The sequence below is a fragment of the Chelonoidis abingdonii genome, chromosome 15 (genome assembly GCF_003597395.2).
Source record: "Chelonoidis abingdonii isolate Lonesome George chromosome 15, CheloAbing_2.0, whole genome shotgun sequence".
Classification (NCBI taxonomy): Eukaryota; Metazoa; Chordata; order Testudines; family Testudinidae; genus Chelonoidis; species Chelonoidis abingdonii.
In genome coordinates this window covers 8,974,988-9,000,894 of record NC_133783.1, presented here as the reverse complement: position 1 = coordinate 9,000,894, position 25,907 = coordinate 8,974,988, and the positions used below count along the sequence as shown (strand labels likewise).

Below are 25,907 nucleotides of genomic sequence, written 5' to 3'. Positions count from 1 at the left end.
GATTACCACAAGGGTCACTCTCTTAATGTTTCAATTGCCTTTGCCACTAACCAACCAACATTCCCTCTATATTCACATCATCTCATTGTAAAGTTTAAATAGTATCCCCTGTAACTGCAAAGGCAAACTTGTAAAGTCTGTAAAGCTTTGCTTGGCCAAGACTTCAATTCTCTCACCAGAATGAAGTGGAAAACAAGACTGATAGAGACGCAAACTGTCATGTTTACACATAGGTCATCAACACCGTTTCCTGTGGCCATCACGTTTCCTGACATTAATGAGGGACCAGAAAGAGTTGCTGGCATGGGGCACAGGGACCACAGCTGTAGTTTTGCTGAATCAAAACAGCCAGTAGGATTAGACTGGACCATTTATTTCAGCTAACTCACATTGTAACTGCTATTTCATATTTCTCCACATTTTCCCCCACCCCATCTCCCTCTAGCATTTCCAATAAGGTGGTGCATGTAGAGGCTCATCCACTAACTTAGTCTCAGATGTAACAGGCAGTCCACTGGGGGAAGTGATTGAGGAACTTTCATTCTCGCTCTCCAAGAAGAAGTTGAAAAAGCATTAGTGTGGGAATGATAGTGAGTCTATTATCCTTAATCCACGTGGACTGAACCACTATCATCCCCACTCATGTTTTATCAAGCATCTTCTCTGTAGTTGATTACATTAGTAATTTCCTCCCAAGCCCATTTTTATAAATGCATATATATGGTGTATTTATAAAATGGCCAGACTGTACCATTCCCTCCATTAATCCCATCCCAAATCTCCTATATTAGAAAAGTAGAATGTACATAACAGTAAAAAGGACACAAGATTATTTGTCTTTCAGCAGCTCTTGTTAAGTCTTTTCTAATAAGTTTCTTCTAGCCCAGTCAGAATCCATGGTATTCAATTTCTGGCACATTTATTTACTATGCAAATTCTTTGCAGTACCCCTTTAGCATCGACGTTCCTTGCGACTGGAGAAGCAGTGACATCCAGTGGTGAAACTATACAGAGTAGATTTCCTTGTATGTCTGCCTTAAAATGCTCTCTTATTTTGTAGGAAATAAATCTGAAAAATGTAGGGAGGATTTGTTGGAATTCTCTTCTTTTTACACAAGCTTGTAAATGGCAGCAACTGTGGTCTCACAGCAACAAGAATATATAACTGACAAAGTGAAACAAAAAACACGGCATAGAAAACAAACAGAAAAGACCCTGTTATGTGGATAGTTTACTAGATGACTTAAAGGGAGACTGTAAACCTAAGATCTACATCAGCATTTTTAAAAGAATGAGTTAAAAGCAGTTTCAGCTACTAAAATCTTCCCCCAAGTCTTCCAGCTAATTTGGTGATTTCACAACAGTATCCTGTTGTGGTAAAAGGATGTTTTCATATTTGTGTGGGGAGAAAGAAAAAAAACAAAAACAATCCATCCCCAGACAAGGGGAAACAGGCTATAGTGAAATAGACCTTACACAAATTGCTTTCTTTCACAAACACAGAGTAAACTAACTGAAAAACCAGAATTTGCTTTCTGATCTCTTCTAGTTAATAGTCATTTTACCACAGGTCTTACTTGTAACTAAAGTAGGTAAACAATTTTCAGACCAAAGTGATTTAGAAGTTGAGGACGTCTCTTTAAAGGAGTCACTCAGATTTATTAAAAAAGAGAGCAGAACAAATGAAAGAAATGTAAGAAGCTGAGCCAGCAGGGGTCACTGATGCTGTACAGCAGCCATCAACACAGCAGCTAATCGCAATGAGCAAAAATACATTGAATTTTTACATTCACGTAAAGAATATTGTGATAAAGCTGCTATTCAGACTCCTCCTACCCTGCCCACATAGTGCAGTGAGGCAGATTCACCAAGTGCTCTGTTATCATTCCAAGTAGATTTTGTTTTTCCTTTGCATTCTCAAGATCACTTGCATTATCTCCTAGAAACTGTCTGCTTCACACAATTTATCCAATTTCCTATTAACTTTCCCTCCCAACCTATTCCCTGTTTCTCTCTCAGTCCTGGAGCTCTCACTAGATTTTTTTTCAGTCCTCTCTCTCTCCACTATTGCTGCATGTTCCAAAAAGACAGGTCAAGCCCCTAGAAGTCTCACGGGGGGGAGGATTTTAAGATTTTTTTTAAATACTACATTTGGAGTTTGTTTGCATTTTGAACCTTTAGGGTTTTGGAGTTTTCTCTGAAATCAGGAGAAACTAGAAACTTACATTTTAAAAGACCGAAAGAAAATTGAGATGCTGATACAGCCACATGACTCAAAAATCTCAGGCTTCAAACAAGACACCACGTATCACTGGATTTGGTAGCACTGCCCCGTAACTGCTCATGTCCAACTGCCACGGGACATTCTGATTCTAACATTCTCTCCTTTCTCTGGCCGGAGATGTCACCTGAATAGTTTATGTGCTGTGGCTGACCTGAGTGCAAGAGGGCCTGACAGCCCCTAGGGGAGACTCCAGTCCTTGATAAAGCAGCTGAAGAATTGCACAGGGCCTTTTGAGAGGCATAGTCATAGATCAGCCTGGCTGAACAGGGTAAAGGGATACATATAATGTCCTTTACGCAATGACTAAGCATTTTAAGCCTGAAGTGGGACAGGATGAAAGCTGGCTTCCTGCCTCAGTTTCCTTAACCCCACTGCATGGCAGAAGAAATAGATGAAAGTGTAACCGTGACTTGGATGGGTCATGCAGGGGTTGAACCTGGAGTCAACAGCAGACTTAAAATCTCTTACATGGTATAGCCACTAGAGAGGGACATAGGCCCATGTTCTGATAGGATGGGATACAAAAGCATTGGAGTTTCTCAGAACCCCACAATAAGTTTATCTACACTCACAAAATGTAACCTTTTAACTATATCAATATATTAAAATGGTACAACCTTCTCAGTATTGATTTTGTTATAGTGATATGAAGGTACTTATAGCAGCATAATTTATCTCTGTAAATTATACTGCTATAGCTTATTCTCATAAGGCACCTTTATGCTGATCTAACTGCACCCCCACTGGAGGCTGAACGGGTTTAACTATTTCAGTAATAAACACACACAAACTAAAAGAGTTAAATCTGTATATAAACTGAGTATAGACCAACTTAAGATGTAGGAGAGTCTAGGGCAATTTCCTGAAGAAAGGAAGAGACATGGGAAAGAACAGCATTTATAATTGTGGTTAAATATATAAAAAAGGGTTTTCAATTTATGGGTCGGGGGAGGATTGGCACTCAGAGGCTCGCTATGTGAAAGGGCTCACCAGTACAAAAGTTTGAGAACCACTGATCTAGTCCAACCTTCTGCATAAACCCAACACATAGTACTGCATTCAGTAATTTTTGCATCAGCCCAATAACTTGTGGCTAGTCTACCGCATTTCTTTGAGAGAGAAATCTAGTCTTAATTCAAAAGACTCCAAATGATGGATAATCTGCCAAATCCCTTGCTAATCTGTTCCAATTATTACTTGCCCTCCCTGTTAAAATTTTCCACTTTGAGTGCTCAGTATCTATGAAAAACTCAAGCCCTTCATTTCCCCAAAGGCAATTAATTCCTTCCCCAATATCAGGCCTTTTAACAACATACAGCTAGATCTAGGTATTTGGCTTTACCTGGTTCTGTATCTCACATGATCCAAATGTGTAATGGCAGGCCCACCTCCCAATATTACAGGAGAGCATGCCAGCAGCCATGTCACTGTGTTGACATGTTTCACTTTTGCTACCTGATATGCCCTTATTATTCTCTGCTGCATTTAGAATCCTTATTTCACTTATTACTGGGCATGTCCCACCTTGTGGTCATTATCACGACCTTTTAAATATGTCCAATACTGACTTTTAATTTTCCTTCCAAATCAGAATATGAAGCATATAAGGCACCATCTTCAATCAAACAAAGCCAATGGCAGAACTACCACTGAATTCAAAGGGAGCAGGATTGGACCCCATATGTAAAATCTGTAGCAATCAGACATGTGTCTAAGATTCTCAGCGCAAGGAGAAAGGGTAGACTCTCATCAACACAGAGACTTCTAACTATTTTATAAAATTAAATTTGAAAACCAAGACATTTCATTTACATAATTTATTATCTTTCAACCTCACTTACTCCTGCCTTAGCAATGTCCTACTCCCCAGGCACCCAGATATTCTCTTATTTTTCTGGCTCTAACTGGACCCATCTAGGTTACGCCTTAAGATTTTGGGCCCAGCCTTTCATTAATGTGGTAAGAGACAAAAAACTAGTAGAAACTGTGGGTGCCTGAGGGACTACAAAGCACAAACAAGTCATCTACCATCAAAGAGGTTGTTCATTTGTTGACTAAATTTCAGAGAGAATCCTCCAGCTGAGCTATTACTGAATAGTCTAAGAAAGCAATTACACTGCATGTTATACAATTATACAGACATGTTCTACATTTTCAAGCCAAGACTGAACACGTATAACTATTAGTCAGTGTCTGCAGCTTGTGGTTTTATCTTCTCAGCAGCTTCAAGGACAGACTGAAGGCTCACTTTGTCTCCAAATTCTCTCTCTCGATGCTCCAAGAGAACACCCTAGTGAGAGGGAAAGGAAAAAAAGTGCAGTGATTTCTTTTTATATGGGGATACATTTAAATAGAATGCAGTATTTTAGAACTCAAAAACATTGCTTTTCACTTCCTATTTGATTGAGAAACTAGGAATAAAAGACGATATGATCCAAATTCTCAGATACAGGATTAATCAAGTCAACCAAACAAATATATGAGTTTCCCCTCATATTACTTATGTTAGGGCACGTTATGCAAGGATACATGTTGTGGCATTTTCTTATAAACTAGATAAACTCTTCTTAGAGTACATTCATGCTTCCATCTCAGTGCAAATACAAATTTCAAGTAATCTGCCCAAGGCTATGGAAGCACCATTAGTAGGGCCCTACCAAATTCATGGCCAGGAAATACGCATCACAGACTATGAAATCTGGTCTTTTGTGTGCTTTTACCCTAAACTATAAAGATTTCATAGGGGAGACCAGCATTTCTCAAATTGGGGATCCTAACCCAAAAGGGAGTTGTGGGGGGAGTCACAAGGTTATTTTAGCAGGTTGTGTGTGTGTGTGTCACAGTATTGCCACCCTTACTTATGCATTGCCTTCAGATCTGGGCAGCAGCGGAGCAGCAGCTGTAAGCCAAGCACCCAGTTTTGAAGGCAGTGCCCTGCTAGCAGCAGCGCAGAAGTAAGGGTGGCAATACCATGCCATCCTTCTGTGTTGCTGCTGGTGGCAGGTCTGCAGTCAGAGCTGCGCTCCCAGCCAGAAGCCACCGCTGCTCTCCAGCTGCCCAGCTCTGAAGGCAGCACCACCATCAGTAGCAGAGCAGAAGTAAGGGTAGCAGTATTGCAAACACCCGCCCCCACCCCCAACCTTGTTGCATACTTTATATAAATTATTTATACCCTGATAGCACCCAATTTTCGGCACTTTCAAGACACACCCCCATTCTAAATCTTGCTTTGACTAGCTGTGTGATTACTGAACAAGCAAATGTTTCTTGGGAGCATCAATTACCCAGGACCAAATTTCCAAAGGCGACTAGTGATTTTTTGGGTGCCCAACTTGAGAAATTTAAATCACAATTTATGAAGTCTGCTACGTATTTATCTCCATGCTCTTAAATTTTACAAAACAATTTGATAAGATCATACTATACAGTAAGTCTTTAGGATGTTATATTTAAAGATGGACCCCAAGTTGGATCTACAGCTGATTTTTTCCAAAATGTGATGATGGTTAAATCCAGATTTATAGTTCAAGCCTACCTTTCAGGGATATTGTACTATGCTGTTTTGTAAACAAACTGAGGATGGTTATCAAAAATGTGTATCAATCATTCGTTCCATACAGTGTTTGATTTGAGTCAATGTCATCATGGTCTTTGTTTGTTTAAGAACACGAACAAACAGCAATAGTATTTAGGACTGAGGTTTCCCACCCCCACACACATCATAACCAGTAATGGGAGAAGATCACTTATTTGGTGCAAAGTTACCCCCAAAATTTTAAGCTAAAAATGAGAAGTCATTACCAGGGGCACATCCACCAGCTGAGTGGAAAGTCATGTGAACTGCCAATTGTAATTTTTAAGAGAATGGTAGATCATCAGTGAAGTGGATGGAAAATCTCCTTAATGGGTAAGTATCAGAATATTTGGAAGTGATTATAAGAGATTTGTTTTCAAGGGCAGCGAGCTGATTGGAAGATATTCTGCGAATGTCACTGCACAAGACAAGAGATGCCCCAACCCCACAACTAGAACATAGTACAGGGCAGAAATTAGTGGCTGACTGTGGCCTTGTCATGTTCTAAGAGTAAGTGGCTAAAGCAGGCGGCCTTTGGGCTCTCATAGGGGCATGAAGGAAACTGAAGGGAAGAGGGAATGAAGAAAAAAAAAGAAATTCCCCAAAGCCATGCAGTACCTGCTTCCCAGCACCAATCACATAAACTCCTCCCAGGATGAACCCTTCTCCTTTCAGGTTACCACTGTATCCATTCTTCCAAGCGCGAAGGAAGTTCTGCCAAACTCCTAAGCGGATAAGACCCATTGACAGCATTTTTCGCTTGTGAGGACCATAGAACTTTTTCTGTAAAAGGACAGAAAGAAAACTCAAACAAAACACAGTGACAGAGGAGACTTTCCTAACTGTAATCAAGGCAGCCAGCTAGCCTCTGCATCCAGAACAGTTTCTAACAAGTAATATTTGGGTATACAGAACTGAATGATGCCTTTAGTAATCTTATCAGGACAGAAGTTCCTTTAAAACAGTAAAAGGTCACCTACTTTCCACACAATCAGCAACATCCAGTTGTTTTGTCACTGCTGCCATTCCAGATTTATGGAGCTGATCAACCTACTACATTCACTTCCTGGACATCTTGACTGCTGACAGCAGCAGCGTGTTTTTGAATTAACAGATTTGTTTTGAACTACTGGGCAGAACTCCCTCTAGAATAGCCTATCTTTTTTCACGTGCTGGAAAAAAGGGATGGGGTTGCCACCACTCACCATTTTATTGCCAGTCTCATGATATTGTTTTTCCTAAAGTCCCTGCTTTTGGAATCATGCAACTGAGAGAACCGGAGCTTTCACTCAAGAGGCTGTTCCAGTGTTGGAGAGGTATGTTGGGAAACATGACCCAGAAAGATCCAAAAACAACAGAAGGCAAATAAAAACCATATATCATGATTTCTAAACCTCAAGATTTTGAGGGCATGACGCATGATTTCTGAATTCTTGTGTTTGGCAACAGCATAAGCTTTCAGTAAACATAGCAACAAGCAGTTATATTACTACCATTTGTTGTTCTTTGAATGTTGCACTGCAACATGAACTTATCACACCCTTCTATTTTATTGTTAGTCCTTGGTTTTAATACCAGAATAATTATCAGACAGTGCATCCCAGTGCAAGAAAAGAGAAAAATAGTTGGCATGGTCTTATGGTTTGCTTAGAGGTGTGTGGGGAAAAAATCATGCAAGAACATGTCAACAGTACACAGCAGAAAGACAGCTGAGCTTGTAAACTGAGCAAACATATATAGAAAATCTAAGCTGATTAACTTCTTAAGCTACAAAAGGCTATTAAATCAATTTCCAGATACCTAAGTTTCATTCAGGCCACACTATGCAGATTGCTTGAAAGGGCTTGGTGGATACAGATGCTGACTCATGCAAGCTTAAAACAAACAGAGCAATACAAACATACCTTTTCATCCAGAAATATTTCCCCTTTGAAATAACGCTGAAAATCCTCCACTTCGGTCCCAATCTTTTCTTTCACAACAGCATAGAGGGGGACGCCAAGTTGGTCAAGCTGAGGTTTGAGAGAGGAAAGTTCAGAAGCCTCCTAGAAGACAATGAGAGTGATGCCAGGTTTAACTACTGGATGGAAATCTGAAAGGCTCAACATTTGGCATGTACCCACTAGGTGGATGGTGGCTAGAGGTGCAAAGTGGATGCAATGAAGTGTAATAAACAGGGCAAATGTGTGAGTTCTAGTCCTAGGCTGTCTACTGGCATAGAGATATCTTCACCAGAGATGAAGGTGTGATTGCAGTGCAGGCAGGTATATGCACACTAACTTTAATCTAGATGCTGCAGCTAACAGTGGGTATGTATTCAGGTTGCTGGCCTGTGCGAAGATCCATGCTACTGCATATTCACTGCTATTGTTATGCATGCTAGGTAGATTAAAGCTAGTGTAGGTATGCCTACCTCTCTGCAATCACTCCTTCATTCACCGTACCCTTACTAGGGCTGACTTCACTAGGAGAGGGGGATAGTTTTAAGCATGTATTTGCAAAACCCCTAGCAAAGGCTAAAGCGAAAGTCTTAATACTGTAACCTGCCTTGTCCATGCTAGGATTTTAGCATTTGTTAAAGACATACATGCTTTCCTAGTGAAGATATGGCCACTGTGTGCAAGGCCTCTCCGTGCCTCAGTTTCTCCACCTGCAAAATGGTGAATAGGCATGAATGTACCCTTTTCATGCTGCAGATCAAAGAGTGCTATGCAGCTTTTATTATACAAGGAAGAGGTAAAACGAGTTATTTTTTCTAGTGTATACAGTGAAACTGTGTTTCTTCTGCATGCACTTTCAGGATACCAGCAGTTATGCTGCTTTATGTGTCCCAGGCAATGTGATACACTCCTGGGGAAATTCTGCACTACTATGCATGTGCATAATTAATGAGCCATGTGTATTTTTAATTTTTTGTGCAGAAAAAAGCTTCTGTCGACATTTGCTGTGGTTCTTCTAAACTCAGACTCATAAGGGTTAGTGGGGAGGACAGACCGGTGCAGGAGTTGAATGGGAGTGGAGGCACAGGGCCACAGTGGGGAGGGAGGTGCAGGGCCCCATGGTGATGGGGCAGGGGATTTAGAGCTACATATGGACAGGGGAGTGGCTGGGTGGGGGCACAGAGCCACATGGAGATGGGGGAGTGGGTGTCTGAGTGAGGGTGGATGGACACATGTGGGTAGGGTGCAAGAACATATGGGGACAGGGGCAGATGTGCCTGACTGAATGGGAGAGGCTAGGGGCATCAGCCAGGGTCTGCATGGGGCAAGTTCCCTAACAATCCCTCCCCACCCCCGAAAGAAACCTGTTCTATACTTTCCCACCCATATCCAGAAACCCTCCAAGTTCACACCCAGGCTTCTTCCCAGCAATTTACTTCCCTCTCTCTCAGCTCCTCCGTTACCCTTGACTCCCCCAAGCCTTTGCACTGCTTCTGAGGGGTGTGGTAAATATAGTTCTGTATTGTAGTTTAGGTGAATTATTACTCAGAGTTCTGTATTAACATGCCTAGTAAGGAATCTATTTGTTAAAAAACATTTCCTGAATCTTTTTTGTTGTCTGTAATGTTACAGTGTTTGATAGGTATTTTGAAATAAATGACCAAAAATAATTGAAACTGGTGTGATTATAGTGCAGGGGTCGGCAACCTTTCAGAAGCGGTGTGCCGAGTCTCCATTTATTCACTTTAATTTAAGGTTTCACGTGCCAGTAATACATTTTAATGTTTTTAGAAGGTCTCTCTCTATAGGTCTATATATTATATAACTGAACTAGTGTTGTATTGTAAAATAAACAAGGATTTCAAAATGTTTTAAGAAGCTTCATTTAAAATAAATTAAAATGTTGATCTTACGCCGCTGGCCGCTCAGCCTGCTGCTGGTCTGGGGTTCAGTTCATCTAGGCCGCAGCGGGCTGGGCCTGCATCCAGGACCCCGGCTGGCAAGGGTCCGGTAGCCAGAACCCAGAGCATGCCTGCTCAGGGGTTCCATCTTGCTGGCTCCTGCCAGCTGGGATCCCAGCTGCCGGACCTGCTCAGCCCACTCCGGTTTGGGGTCCTGGGCCTGCCCACAACAGTGGTACCTACCTTCTCCCTGGTTCTGGCCATTTTTCTTCCTCTCTCTGCACTGAGCTGAAGGTGGGAGTGCACTGAAGCACGGGAGTGCACTGGCAACAGGGCTGGGGGTGAAGGGTCTGGCCAGGAGCTAGAATGAGGGAGAGGGCTCAGGGTTGGGGCAGAGGTTTGGGTGTGGGGCACTTACCTGGGCAGCTCCCATTCAGTGTGAGAGGTGCAGGTGGGAAGTGCGGTGTGTGTGTGCAGGAGCTCCCATTTGGTGTCCTGGGTGGGGGTGGGAAGTGGGATATGTGTGGTGCAAGAGTCAGGGCAGAGAGCTGGGGGCATGTGAGGGGGGTTCATGGTCAGGGCGGGGGGGCTAGGTATGTGTGGGGGTGCCAGTGTCAGGGCTGTGGTTTTGGGGGCAGAGTGGAGTCATCGAAGCAGAGGACTGGGTGTGTATGAGGGAGGTACAGGCTCAGGGCAGGAGCCTGGGTGCTGTGCAGGGCTGCGGGGCTCAGGACAGAGGGCTGTGGGTGTGTAGGGGGGTCGGGTCAAGGCAGGGGGCTGGAGGGGATATGCCCTATTATCCACCCCCCTTTCCTCAAGGCCCTGCCCCCGCTTCTTCTCTGCCTCTGCCCTCACAAGGGCCGTCAGCTGATCAGCTGGCAAGAAAGGAGGGGACAGAGAGGCAGAAGTATGGGCAAGGAACCCGTACACCTAAAGGAAGCCCCCACACCTAACCATCCCACCCGGGATCCCACCCTCCTTGCTCCCTGTCCCCTGACCCCTATCCACCCCCACCCCCTGACAGACCCCGGGGCTCCCATGCCCCATCCAACCCCACCCTGATCCCTGAATGCCCCCTCCAGAGGCCCCCCACACCTAACCATCCCACCCGGGATCCCACCCACATTGCACCCTGTCCCCTGACTGCCCCCATCCCTTATCCAACCTCCCCGGCCCTGGACCCCTTACCATGAGGCTCCTAGCAGCATGTTCTGCTCTGCGCAGAGGCAGAAATGCTGCCCCGAGGGAGTGGGCAGCCTCACCCCTCAGACCGCTGCCCGCGCAGCGGCATGGCTCCAGATAAGCGGGGAGCGTCTCCGCACGGAGCCAAACAATGCCCCGCAGGAGCACGCAGCCCCTTGTCCCCAGAGTGCTGTGTGCAGGGCAGCATGGCTCCAGGGGAGGGGGGAAGGGCCGGCGGCTTGCTGTGCTCGGCCGGGCACTCCGGCCCAGGAGCGCAGACCCTGTGGCTTGCCACGCCGGGAGAGTAGAGCCATTTGCTCACTCCTGCATTAGGGTGTGTCTGGGCACACCCCAGGCACATGCCTATGCTTCTGCCTCCTGCCCCCGCGGGGGGGAGCGGAGGGCGGAGGTGAGCGGGCCGGGCTGGGAAGGATTTTTAATGGCATGCTGCTGCCTGCCGGAACTCCGGCAGGCAGCAACGTGCTATTAAAAATCAGCTAGCATGCTGTCTTTGGCATGCATGCCATAGGCTGCCGACCCGTTATAGTGTGTTATTTTAACAAATAAAATATGCAGAATTTTAAAATACTGTGCACAGAATTTTTAATTTTTTGTTGCAGAATTTTTAATTTTTTTGGCATAGAATTCCCCCAGGAATAGTGATAGCAGCAGCAACACCAACCCATCAATGCATTTTCCACACTGCAGAGGAAGACTGCAAAAGCAGTTTGTGGAGGGGGAAAGTTTTTTTCCAGCATCTCCTAGCCTCCAGTCCAGTTCCAATAGGGAAAAGATGTGACAGAGAGACACTGGCTGAGGGGCTTTTGTGCCTTTTAAGGGAGAATCTGGCCTTTGCTATGCAAAATAACTCAGACACCAGACTTACTGCTTAAAGGGCACAATCTGCATACAACCAGTTTGTGAGGAGAAGTGACTGAATTGCCTTGGCTGAACAAAGTGCTGCCATAATTTAGGGAAGATATCAAGAGTTCCAAGTAGAACACTCAGGGGAAGGCAGATGGCAAAATTCACAGACATTACAAGGCACATGTCAACAGGCCAGAGTGAGTCTGGATAAGGGTAAGGGCAGAGCTCCAATCTGCTACTGCAAATCCCCACACAGGAAGCTCAGAGGAGATAAAGAGAGGAAATGAATGAGCATGAATCGGCCCCATAACAGACAGTAAGTAGGGAATGGGAAATACACTTAATACTCCTATTTTTGAATATGTCCTTCAGGGAATGTAGTAAAGGCTTCTTGGACTCACTTCACCACCAGCCTCCACTTCATCTGTTTGCAAAGTTCTGTTAATTCTTTGCTGTTTACCCTACATCAAATACTTGAACTCTTTTTCAATAATTAAGCAAAACCCCAAGACAACCCAGCATGCACCAGCCACCACGGAATATTCACTTTAAAGAAAGCCACCTCTCTATTCCATGATAGTTGTCTAAATTCTGAAACATGATGCTGCAGACCATGACTGTAGTTTTGCTTATAAAAACAAAACTCTCTCCCACGATCAGGAACCCTTGTACCCCTCAGTAGCCTGGGGGTGGGAAGCCCTAGCACATAGGTGTGGGAACAGAGGCAGAGAAAGAAGTCAGTCTCTGCCTGGCTTTTTTAAACTTCCATCAAAGAGGCTAACACAACTGTGTCCTGAGTGTAGCAACGTGGCCACGCAAGAGAACAAACCATTCCCTTGGGCAGGGTATGCATCTGGTCAGTCTAAATTAGAGAGGAGAGCAAACTGAACAGCGGCAATTCCCACGCAGGGAGAAGAACCTGGCTCTGCCCTTCCCTGCCAGCTAGCAAACCAGGTTTGCACCAGAAACAGATTATTTCTACCCCCATCAAGCAAGGGGTGGCCAGCGAGAAAAGTCAGTCTGTCACAATTCCCTCCCTGATCTACTCATGGGGTGGTGCAGCGGCTACCCCTCACCCCTTACTCAGGACACAGTGAACATTTGCAGCATAGCCTATGGCATTCAGCATACCTCTGGCTTTTTGCCCACTTAAATCAGTGTATAATCATCTGCAAAACCAATGGTTAAACAGTAGTTTTCTCTTCCACATCCATCCCAAGGGCAAGTCTCTCCCCAGCGTCCTTGGTCACAAGGTAGAAAGAGCAGCAAGAGACTGACAGTGAGTTAGTCTCAGATCACCGACTTTTCCTCCTAAGTTGGCAACCTGCTCCCTCACGTTTACATAGGTATTTTTAAGATTCATATTAAAACTTGGTTAAAAGAAGTACAATTTAATACAGTGAAGACTGCTTACTGTCAGGGAACTGGACGGTTTAGAGGATACATGATGGTATACAGAGCTTTTCCCCTCTAGGTCACTGGCTCAACTCTACTCCAAGTCCACATGGCCTGACTCTCAGAGCACTAATTTTAATGAGATTTGTGGGTTCTTGCCACCTCTAAGGGGGAGGCCTATAGTGTTACTACATGCTGTTGCCATCTGATGGCCCACAGCTTGGGACCTGTGTGAAGCAAACGGCTGGTCTTCACCCTAATTCTTGTGGAAAGACACCTATCCCACATCTCTTCTACGCAACCTCACCACTTCAACCGAAACCACCATTGGCCATCTCAGGAGAGAAGGCAAAGATTAAGGAAGAGCTTCTCAAAAAGCACAAGTCAGTGGGAGCTGGGTACCTAACTGTTCTTTATGTCTTTGAAAAATCTCCTTCCTCCCCAAGGTGACAGGGAGTGTGGCACTCCCTAGTGGTGGTCCCCTCCAGTTCAGAATTGAGGTCCACTGTTGAAGTAATGGGTGTGAGGGGGGTGGAGCTTAGTCTGTCCCTGCCTGCACGCTACCTGTTACTCCTGAGGGAATTCTGCACTAAAAATTCTGCACACAATATTTTAAAATTCTGGAAATTTTATTGGTCAATAAATAAATGTGGCTCCAGCATGGTAGTGAGTAGCTCAGGCCACTGGCTGCATTGAGATGGGAGATCACCTTGAAGCTCCCACCTCCCTGCAATACAGAGACTCGGCAGGGAGGCTGCACCTGATCCTGACAGAGGTGCAGCTGGTTGGGGATCAGTGGCATAGGGATCTGGGCGTGGAGGGCTCGGAGGGGTCCAAGTGTATGGGAGTAGGGCTTGTCAGGCTGAGGGTTTGATGGGCCTGCTTAATGGGGGAGCCCCAGCTGCTGCCGAGGGGATGCTGCATGGTGGACTCCCACTTCCCCCCACCCTATCCCTTTTTCTTCTCCATCCCTCTCCCCTCACTCTCACATTCCCCTCCCACCTGCCCTATTCCACCCCCACTTCCTTCCCCATTGCCTCTTCCCCGCACCCACCCCGTATCCAGCCCCACCACCGGCACTCACTGTTGCACAGAATAGAAAACAGGAAGGCTCCCAGCACATAGAAGGGGGGAACAACTGGCACTCAGACCCAGGAGGCGGGGCTCAGCTGCAGAGTCAGTGGAGCAGAGAGACAGCCTCCTTCAGCTAGGCAGCTCTGCGTTTGCAGAATGGGGGCAAGGGGGAAGTGGTATGTAACCCCATGTGCCCCCCGATGCGCTCCCCCCATGTCTTGCCTCTGTTTGGAGGGGGTAATCCCCCCCAAAAAACTGCACCCATGGTTTCCTTTTGCTTCTCTGCCATTTTCTGTTGAGAAACACACAAAATCTGCGGCGGGGGGGGTGGGGGTCATGGCACATTTTGTCCCACAGAATCCCCCCAGCAGTAAGGACTTGTTCCATGATCATAGTATTTCAATCTGTCTGTGTCTTTCCATAAGAACTAAATTCACTCAAGCATACAACTCTTTCCAATATTATGTGGTGTAGGGACTAAGTAGACCCTATAATTAAGTGGTTGGTAGACTAATTGCTCTGTTTTATTAACTGGTGAGTAATAACATAATTGCTAAGGTGGAAATATCCTAATAAGTGACCAAAATACAAGGCAGGTTTTACATTCAGTAGAGTATCAAACAGATCGTGAACACCAGATGTGTGAACAGCAGGCTTTTCCTTCTTCCCTTTGAAAGAATGACTAATCTCCAGGAAACGAAACTCTGACTTGAGCATGTTGGTGATAGATGTTTCCCCTTCCCATGCAATGCTGCTGTATCAGTACCTGCAAGATTCCTGCTAGTCCATTTCTGGGCTTCTCTTGACCACAGACCACCTATCTAGCCAAATTTATTTTTGATCTACGGGGCCAGATTCTCATCCTGTGTAAATCAGTATAAGCCCATCAGTTAATGGATGCATGCTGATTTACACCAGCTGAGAATTTAGCCCACAATATTGACAAATGGAGACAAAGATAAATGAAGCTCATTTTCACACGGGAGCAAATCTGGGATTGGAAACAAGATTTTCAGATATGCAAAACTCGTGCTTTAGCTGACTGCCTCCAGGGACACATCTAACCCGAAGACACGGAACCACAGCAAAACTCTCTGAATTAACCCCCAAACCGATCACAATACCTCTCTGCACAAAAAGCATCCAGGTCTCCGCACAGCCATGATCACTGCACCATTCTTCTTCCATAGCTCACCTGCCTTGAATGTTCTTTCTTCTGCTTATAAGGGAGAAATAGCATGAATTATGGCATCTATTTATATAACTACAACTTCTGATGAACACTAAGCAGATTCCCAGTTCAGTATTCCACGTGGGTTTATATTCTAATTGAGATAGAGGGGGAGATTTTCAAAGCGTATTTAAATTCCAATTAAATGTATATAAAAAAGTCCATTTTAAAGTATCAGTTTTATTAAGATCCCTAAATTTATAGCACTTTTCAAAGACAGGTATGAATTGTCATCTCTAGTTTTGCACATGGGAGTCAGCTCCCCGCTCTGCCAGACATCCCAACTTTCCACCCCCTGCTTGGTTGCCTCCAATTGTATTTATTAGTGGTGTACGTTTTGAATAATATTTCTTATGTTCTGAAACAAGAGCTATTGCCACAAACAGCGGTCCATCAGTTTGTGCCATAGAATGAAACCCCTCTCATTTTTAGATTTTCCACTATGTTATGCAAGTTTTGTGCTAGTGTAACTCTACTGAACTGAACAGTCAAACGTAAGCAATGCAGAATCAGGCCTTATGTCTGGAAATAGCATTATGGTGTACAAGTTATTTTCCATTCAGTCACAAAACATCCTCTTTCAGTCCCCCTGTGTACAGCTGTGAAGTAAATGTCAATGTGTTCACTTGAATTTTTTCCCCCCCATTCTGCAGTAACAGGCAATGTTAATGACACTGAAAACTCTAAAGAGACATTCTCTGTTTTAATCTCTATTGACTTCTGTGTGTGACCTTGCACACCTGAATAATTCTCCACCTTGTTTTGGGCTTTTGTAATAGAATTAAACTGCACACAACCTTGGGGAAGGTTTTTAAATTTTTTGTTTATGTTTACTCAGTCTGTTTTCATCCTTTAGCTCCTATCACAGGAAGTGGCAACCTTTGGCCCACGGCCTGCCAGGATAAACACTCTGGTGAGCCAATTTGTTTACCTGTTTGTCCACAGGTTTGGCCGATCATGGCTCCCACTGGCCGTGGTTCACTGCTCCAGGCCAATGGGGGCTGCAGGAAGCGGCGCGGGCTAAGGGATGTGCTGGCCGCAGCTTCCCGTCACCCCCATTGGCCTGGAGCAGAGAACAGTGAACAGTGGAAGCTGCGATTGACCGAACCTGCGGATATGGCAGGTAAACAAACCTGCCCAGCCTGCCAGGGAGCTTACCCCGGCGGGTTGCAGGCCAAAGGTTGCAAATCTCTATCCTATCATCAGGCACGTGATGGTTTGGACAGGCTGGAAAAAGGTGCTCTTTGTAAAATAAGCAACAAATCAACATGAAAAAAACATTTTGTATGTTAGGCAGAAAAATTATCTAGCTGACATGAGGAATGATCAGAAAGTAGCAAAGTCTGCAAAAGACGACACAGAACTGTAGAGGAGGCCACATGGCCTAATGGAGAGAGCACTGGATAGGATTCAGGAAACCTGGTTCTATTCCCAGCTCTGCCACTGACCTTGGGCAAGTCACTTCACAGCTCTGTGCCTCAATTTCCCTATCTGTAAAATGGGATAATAATACTGACCTCTTTTGTAAAGTGCTTTGAGATATATGGATGAAGAGTGCTAAATAAGAGCTGAGTATTATCATCATTCATCTGGCAGCCATTCAGTCAAAATTAGATGCACCTTATTTGTTCAGAGAGGTCTGTAACTTCAGCACCATCCTTCCCTTCTCTAGAAGGGTCAGCTACTGCCCACACCATTTACTGAAGCAGGGAAAGACAAGAGTGGTCTGATGACCTCCCTGAACAGCTAATAGATGGGGTTTAGCCTGGGACAACTCTCTCTTCCAAACACACTCTACTTGTCCTAGGAACCTTTGTTTTCAATCCTGGCCTTGAACGGTAAGATTAACTCTACCTAGGTACTTTTATAAAGTCCATCACTGTAGAATGTGAGCTCAGATTTCCAGAGGAAGCCAATTCTTACCTTCTCCCAGAGATTTTAGCTCAGTCGTCTCTAAAAACTCCAACGAGGCTGCCTCCGGTTTGGAGAGAAACAAGTCGGTGTTAGCAAGAAGAATCCCTGTCACGGCAACGCCAACAGCCCCAAGGCCGATAGACCACATCCCCATGGTGAAGAGCTCCAAGTCTGGCAGGGAAGACATTTCTGGAAAAAAGAGGAGGAAGAAAGAATTATTCCAGCTGCTGGATAGATTCCAAGGAGAGGGGAGGGAGAGTTAAGAAGAAGTCATCAGTGATGCCCAACCTTATTACACTGGAGAGCCACATAAACCTAAGCACAAGCTTGTGTGGGCCAAACTGATTCTACATATTTTAATAAGATTTAAAGTCACCTGTATTGATCTTCATTTTAAGTTCAGCTTGTTTTGTATGTATTTAGATAGGTTGTTTCCATGTACAGTATTGTCTATTTACATACCTGTGTAAACTAAAATGATGTAAACGTGACAACAAAACGCTAGTGAATCGATTAGTAGATTGTGTTGAAGCAGGCTGCGGTCCTTATGAAATACTTCGGTGGGCAGTGTACAGCCCGTGGGCCATAGGTTGGGCACCCCTGGATAACACCTTTTGGCATAGGTAAAAGGATGGTCTGATGGTTACGGAGATCTACCTTTAATCCCAGCTCTAACCCAGACTGCCTCATCAGTAAAATGGGGTATTATTACCCCTGTGAGGCAGGGAAGTATGAAGAATAAATATAGCCTGCGAGGCATTCAGCTATTATGGCATTGTGCTGTGTAGAATGATTGTTAGAAAAAGGATTCCCTAACTACAGTAACAAAAGATGACATTAGGATGACTCTGCAATGCATGTTAAGCCATTACTGAAGAACATGGCAGATAGTTTAAACCAAAGGAATTTTGGTAGGGCTACAATGGGCCCTGCCTTTTTTTGGTCTTGATGATATTTTAGAAAAGTTCAGAGGATTTTGCAAATATGCTACAGTGCGTCTATGAGAGAAAGAACAGAACATAGAGATATAGTTCATCACAGTTGGCTGTCTCTGCTTCAACCCTAAACTGAAGCTGCAGAGTGAGACAGAGCAGATCTGTCAGTTCGGAGCGCTGATGCAGAAACATCTAAGCCTTTGACATAATTCAGATCACCATATATGATCCAGCCTTACAAATACACTCCAGATAGCTCCTACTGCCTGTTAAGGCCTCTGCAATTTAGCCTTGATAACTAGATTCCATTTATCAGTTTGTGCAGACATGTCAGGAACAAACAACTTAACCTTAGCCTGGCTGGTTGAAATAGATAAAGCTGAAATGGAAACAAACTGTGCTGACCAGAGGCAGCCACTGGATGTTATGAACATATCTGCACCTCACCAAAATGTTGGTGCCACTTTCTCTGTAGCTCATATTGTTTTATTAAAGACTAGACATATCCTCCGTGAAGGGCCCCAAATGCCCCATTTTTACTCCTGCCAACATTCAAAGAGTTGGCCCAGGCTACCCCTCCTGGAAGCACTGTTTCAGTGAGAGAGCAGCAGTTATGAACTTTGCACAGAAGCAAATATAAGCCTGTCACTAGTGAAGGGAATAGTGGAATCCAACCAATTAACTGAAAATGGTACAGAAAAAAGATTGATTGGATTTTGTTGGTTATGCATCAAAATGCTTTGAGGATGGAGATTCCCTGACACCAGCTTCCCCCTCTCCCTTTAAAGGTAGACTCTCAGTTCGAAGTGGTAAAAATCCTAATTCCAGAATTGCTAGTATTTGCTGCAAAACTGTTAAAGGAATTTGGAAGCATTTAATCATTGTTTCTTGTGCTGCATTCAGTCTCAGCCTCTTATATATCTTGTATTTCAGGACACTGAACAGGAGACAAGGCCGGTTTACACAAACCTAGCAGATAAGAGAGCAAGGTCTAGCCAGCTGCATCTCTTCTTTCCAATGTAGAAGTCTTCAAATGATGTCAATCCTGATTTCCCCTATGGGGTTTTTTAGATGCAATGGCTTTTCAACATAAGGCCATATCATGACAGTTATTTTTAAATTGGTGATCACCTGTTGAAACTGGCTGGCCAGTGAATGCAGTTTACTAAGGCCATTTTAGAAATGGTCTGTAAAACTCTGAAAAGAAATTAACTGAGTCAGAGACCAACTCATTATACAAACTGCCAGAGTGTGTTTGTATAATGTAACCTGATATTGCAATAAGTATTGAGAGGTCCATTGAGAGAGAAGATTTTTGGTATCCCCACTGATCCATAACTCTGCTCCACTGAGCCTGTCCTTCCTATCATAAACTAAGAAGTCTATTCTTTAGGTTTGAGTCTTGCCTGGTCTTGTGTAATTAATTATTAGGTGTGTGGGTGTGGATGATAAAAGTGGAGGTTAACACCCACCAGCTCCTATCTTGCCAGACAAAAGCAGTATTGTACCATTCTTGATTCCTCAGAAGATTACTGACAGAGGCTGGGGCAGATTATCTTTCAAGAACAAATGTGATTGAAAAAAATTTCCCCACAAACCACTATCCCCTAGCATGTCTTTTAAAAACCCACAGTCGGATCACCAGCAGGTATAAATGGAGTTATGCTGATTTATACACACTTCAGATCTGGCCTGTAGTTTACAATTCTATAAGGAGTTGGTTTTTGTTCCAATAGAAAGGACAGCATTAGCCTGGACCAAGAGACAAAACTTTTTCAGCTGTACTGGGATAATTTTGATGTTTCTTTCTTGGCTAACAGGAAGGCTGTTCTAGAGAAACTAAGAGCAAACCTACTGATCAAGTAAATAGGGGCATGGAAGAAATAGCTCGTTCCACAATAACATGAAACTCCTACTTCAGCTCAGCTGAGTGCAAATCAACAAACAGTGAAGTATACTAAATAATGCACATGTGCAGCGACAAGTACCATGATCAATAAAACACTAGCAGACAGAAGATCCTGAGCCCTGAAAATCTGTTCTACTGCTTAGCAAGTTAGAGATAGTTCTCTCTTTAGTCTCACTGCCCATATCTGTAGCGTTGCTTTTTCTATTTCCACAGATCAGTAGCAGCTCTTGTAACACCTCTCAAAGTGATCCGAAGCTCCACAATATTAATGCTTTTTGATTCAAAGCCATGAGAAGTTTTACATGTAAAAAACCCACAGCATCCCATAATAGCAGACTGTTAACATTTTAGAATAATGCACTCACCAGAACCCATGGGGCCAGTGTGCGCATACACCTCACCAACTTTAACACTTGAACTCCATTTGAATCAGGAGAGAAACAGGAATGGTCCAGGGGAGAAGGCAGAAAGCTACTGTGTGCTACTGCGGGTCCTGAGGAGGTTCCTTAGGCTGTTCCTCCTAAAGAAGGCAGATTAGGTGGGCAGGACCAGGCAGGATTCCAGCAAGGAAACTTTTATGTTACTGCCAGTGCGAAAGTCAGAATGTTTTTGAGCAATACTCATGACCAAATGGGGTTGGATTACAAGATAACAGCTGTCCCTCAAGAGATGAGACTCTTAAAAGGTATTCTGTTTAAGATGCTGAGAAGTTTGAAGACATCTAGGTTATAATGTTACTCTCCTAGGTGGTGGTGGTGGGGCAGGGTCACAAGCAACCCAAAGGAACACCATAGCATTGAGGAGAGGGTTCTGTACTATAATGGAGGCCGCTTCATGCAGAATTGTTACTGAAGATTTTTAATGGTAAATATTCTCCCCCTAACTCTTCGTGTTTTGTTCAGTTCTACTTTTAACCTCCCCTTCTCCACGGACTGATAAAGCAATTCTGTGACTCTGGAAACAAAACAGCACTACTGGAAGGAAGGCTCAACAACATACAAGACCAAGTTTTCAGAACTAGCTGCCTAATTCACACAATTAACCCTACTGTGTACACATCAGGTTACCAGTGTTGCCTGAAGCTTCCATTCACTACAGCAGGGGTCGGCAACCTTTCAGAAGTGGTGTGCCGAGCCTTCATTTATTCACTCTAATTTAAGGTTTCATGTGCCAGTAATACATTTTAACGTTTTTAGAAGGTCTCTTTCTACAAGTCTCTAATATATAACTAAACTATTGTTGTATATAAAGTAAACAAGGTTTTTTTAAAATTTTTAAGAAGCTTCATTTAAAATTAAATTAAAATGCAGAGCCCCCCCAGAACGGTGGCCAATTCCTGTATACGCTGGCCTTGTCTACAGTTGGGTTATTCTGAAAATCTCACCACTGTGGTAGTACCAGTGCAGTTTACCCACTGCTAGCAACACATGCTTACCAACGAGTGAAAACACACAAGAGAACTGAAGTAAATCATGCCATACACATGCTAGGCGGTAGCAGTATCTCCATAAGCCTCTATATGTGGAATAGCCACTAGAGAGAGACAAAGCCACACTTAGCATGGGCTACAAACACACAGTCAGTTTCTGCCTACCTACAGCCAGCATGTAGGCTAGCCAGCTTTCTAGAAGTCTTATCAAATTAACTGTTTCTGCACATTACCAAATCTATTGCGGACTGTCACTCTTTCTACCACAAGCATTCAGAGATGAAACATAAAAACAAATGAGAGAACCTTTTAACAAATTGTTGAGGTGTGAACATAAGTGGTTCTCCCACCATGGAGAAAGATTTTTATTCACTACCGTTTAAGAACTTTCTCCTTTTAGGTTATTTCCTGTATCAAGCATTCTGGTCAGCTAGGCTTTTATACAGCACTCATCAGCATAGCATCTAACCCAAGAGAACTCCATTGTGTCAAATAAGCAATGCTATGTTCCACCATTCTTTCAAAGAAAGGGAGTTTGAGGCCAGATCACATGGTCTAACAGCATTCTCTCTCTTTATAAAGACTGATTAACAAAATCCCTGCTCCCTGGCTTCCCACTTCCCTCCAGGGAAAACATCAGCAACAGCAGATCTAGCACGGCCCTCTACTCCTCTCACTTATCCAAAGTTTCCAAGCCCCACATGTGGTATTCAAAAAGTGAATGATAATGAGTTAGATACTGTGCTAGGGTGAATGCAGAGCCCTGTTCAGCCACGAACTGGAAAAATCCTCATAGCTCTTGAGGGATGTGAAAAGGGGAGAACTGGTAGTGTCCATCTAGTGGGATTCCATGGGCTTGATTTTCAGAAGAGCTGAGCTCCCCAAACTCCAACAGGGGCTGCAGGGGTTCTCTGTATGTTGCACAGCCAAGCTCTGTGGAAGCTGGTGGATAGGCAGGAGTGTAGCCAATAGAACTGTAAACTGTGCAGAAATACTGTTCCCAAAAGGCACCCTCAGGCTCTCTTCTCCTGCTTAAATCCTGTGGTAGCTGCCATGAATGCAAGTTCAGATTGAGAATTTCCTTCTTTTGCCCTGTGCCTTTGAACTTTGTGAGCTTGGCTCTACGCTTAGGATTTTAGCTTTAGTGTCTGTCACAGTCTCCAAACCCAGAGCACTAGCAACTGTCTCTTTTGTAAGAGGGAAGAAAGCTCTGTTCATTACTGTTGCACTATTTCTATTATCATTATTTGTGGTGTACCAAGTAGGGCCTCATTGTTCTAGGCTCTGTACAGACATGCTGTCAAGAGATAGTCCCTCACAATCAAGGTTGTGACAATAAAAGGATGATGACATGCACAAATAGCTATAGGAAGGATGAGGTAACAGTAATGTGCACAAACTGACATAGTGTCATACAAGGTCTTAGGGAACCTTCACTGACACTAAAAGGGTCCTGATGAGGCCCTGTTATAGTTTACAACAAATGTATGTAGCATCTCAGATCTTAGCAACACAGAATAAACTACTCTTCAACACCACCTAGAATCCCCCACTTCCCTTTTATTCATTTGGTTGTTCAGCTTACATATTGTCTAATAAGAGGGAGAACAACTAGTAATATTGAAACACCAGAACAGGTAAAATAAGTCATCACAAGAAGTGCAGCCAGCAGAAGTAGCTGTTAGATTTCAAAGCCACTGTGAGATGAGTAGACTGGTGAAAGGATTATAGCATCAGAAGTAGTTCAGCCAATCACACAAATGACTTGAATTCATTTTATATAATGCACCACTAACACATCAAGAATGGGGATCAGTTTTGCAATCATACAAAAATGGGGATAAAGGGACAAATTCTGCCCCTCCCCCCCATAACACTTTGAGAAACAGAAGCAAGTCCTTCAGAGCAGGGACTGTGTCTTTTGTATGTCGCACAATGTTCCACGGACATTTATGGAGCTACACAAGTATTTATTAGTCATTAAAGTTCAAGTCCTTTGCTCAGGGCCGGCTTTAGGCCTATTCCACCAATTCCCCCGAATCGGGCCCCGCACCTAAGAGGGCCCCACGCCCAGTGAGAATCCCTTCCCTGGCTAGAGGCGCCTTTTTAATTTTTACGCACCTGGTGGCGCTCCAGGTCTTCAGTGGCACTTCGGCAGCGGGTCCTTCTCTTGCTCTGGGTCTTCAGTGGCACTTCAGCAGCAGGTCCTTCAGTGCCGCCGAAGACCTGGAGCGAGTGAAGTACCCGCCACCGAAGTGCCGCTGAAGACTCGGAGCACCGCCCAGTGAGTACAAGCCCCACGTGTTTTTTTATATTTTTTTTTAAGTCATCCCTGCTGGGGCCCTGTTGAAACTGTTCAAATTGGGCCCCGCACTTCCTAAAGCCGGCCCTGCCTTTGCTCCTTGATACAGGACTCCAAGGTCAGTGCAGTGCTTACAGATGTCTGTCAATCAGAAACACAAAGAAAACAAGTTTTACCTCCACCTCTCTCTTCCTCAGTCCAACAGGTTTAAACCTTTTTAAAAAGCAATTCCAAAGCCAGTTTTATTGAAGAGTGATAGCTCCTTACTCTGATACTTCAGTCATCCATCTGAATCACCTCAATGGGTTTTCCCCACACCCCTCCAGCAACCACTGCAAAGCAAAGAGCTTGAGCTTTGAAGCTGTAGCAGATTTGCGGATGCCAATGTTTCTAGGGCAAGTCAAGATGCCTTCTTGCAGACTCAGCACTTGGCAACCAACAATCCATTTCCATACATGCACAATTTCATTAGGGAAAAATTAAATTAAGCAATCTGGTCTGGTTTAAGTTAAAAATTTACTACCAGAAGCCCAAATTACTCCAAAACACAGAAATACCACATGATGCTAGTGCTTATCTCTTCTCAGCTGAGAGATCTTGTGTAGAAGCCATTGTACTGGAACTCAGGAGATCTGGGTCCAATTCCAGTTCTGCTACAGATTCCTTATGCGGCTCAAAGCAGATCATTTAATCTCTGAGTTTGAGCTCCCCATCTCTCAAATGGGACTAGGAATACCTCCTTGATCCTACCTGTTATCTGTCTTGTCTGTTCAGATTGTGAAATCTAGCCCGAGATCCTTGTGTACATTTTGTGTTATCAAAATGGCCTTCGTCCCACACAAGAAAGATGAAACTTAGCAATGTCGTGGACTGACTGTAGAGCAAGGCAGATTGCTACTAATGCACCTCCCCTTACACAATACATTTGAACAAGTCCAGCCTGTCATCATAATTCAGGTCACCAAGGGTTTATCTACTGCACAGCTCTGCTGCTGCTTCCTCCTCCCAATCTCTAACCCTGTTTCCTCAATCTCTCATACGATAAATATGGCAGTTTCCTGCTGGCCAATGATGAGCCCCTTTGCGAGGATACAAAGTTAAACAACCAGCATCAGGCAGGTTTTCCAATCCGACCATCTAGCCCCACGCTGATTAGACCTTCAGAAGCCCCGCTTAAGAGTCAGCGAAGGAGGATCCCGAGTTCCTCTGGGGAGGCACTAGAAGGAGAGATCGTTCCCCTCTCCCAGGCACCGACCTACAATTTCCAACCCAGCCCCCTTTGTTGTATGCAGCTCTGCGGGATCGTGCTTCAGCCCCCCTCCAACCTGACATGCGGGGTGCAAGGGACGGAGTCAGGAGAGCCACCGCCTGCTGCCTCCTTGCATTTTCTACACCCTGGTTCGCCAGCCCGCTCTCCGCGGCTGGAACTGGGGCTGTTTAGCTGCAGCCCCCCCCGGCACAGCAGCGATCGCTGGGCCAGCCAGCCCCGGCCTGGGTGGGAGAGGCCGCTGATACTCACACTATAGCTGCATCCGGACGGCTCACGTGCGCAGGGATGACTCCTCCCTACTCCCTCCCCAGCACCTGGGAGCCGGGCCCCAGCCTCGGCGCGTCTGCAGACAGATCGTTCGCAGCCCCCGCGCAGCGCGGCATTCCCAGCTCCCTGCAGGGTGGTTCATCAACACCACGTGCCCCGATTCCCAAGCGGGGAGAGCCCCTTTGCAGCGCGCCGCCGGGAATTGTCGGACTGTGTGTGCGCGCGTGACTCAGCAAGACAAGGAGATTAAAACCAGGGAGCATGAATGTGTTGTTGTTTGTGACGGCTCAGGAACGTGGCTTAGCTGGACCAAGGAGAATCAGTACCTGCAAAATCTGAAACCAGAGAACCAGCCTTAAATCCATCTGCATTCAGCAAAGCATTTAATGAGGTGTGGGAGTCCTATTAAGCCTCAATTTACAGTTAAGTCTAT

At 44.6% G+C, this 25,907-nt stretch overlaps 1 protein-coding gene across 10 annotated transcripts; it reads right to left on the bottom strand.

Moving 5' to 3' along the window:
• Nucleotides 1–1,638: 1,638 nt before the first annotated feature.
• On the bottom strand, nt 1,639–25,692 carry PRXL2A (peroxiredoxin like 2A). 10 transcript variants are annotated; one of them, XR_012657078.1, is made up of 7 exons: nt 25,457–25,692; nt 17,372–17,551; nt 15,342–15,436; nt 7,763–7,903; nt 6,477–6,641; nt 3,713–4,574; nt 1,639–3,486 (listed from the first exon to the last, which is right to left on the bottom strand). XR_012657078.1 is itself a non-coding variant. In XM_032786340.2 (6 exons), exons 2-6 carry the CDS (start codon nt 17,547–17,549, stop codon nt 4,467–4,469), a joined length of 687 nt encoding a protein of 228 aa, XP_032642231.1. In that variant the 5' UTR covers nt 17,550–17,551; nt 25,457–25,692; the 3' UTR covers nt 1,639–4,466. The 10 variants fall into 10 exon arrangements, 5 of the variants coding, with proteins under 5 accessions (XP_032642231.1, XP_074928817.1, XP_032642229.1 ...); XR_012657079.1 differs by having other exon boundaries at nt 15,342–15,433; nt 25,457–25,690; XR_012657077.1 differs by lacking the exon at nt 25,457–25,692 and adding an exon at nt 25,263–25,351.
• Nucleotides 25,693–25,907: the final 215 nt, after the last annotated feature.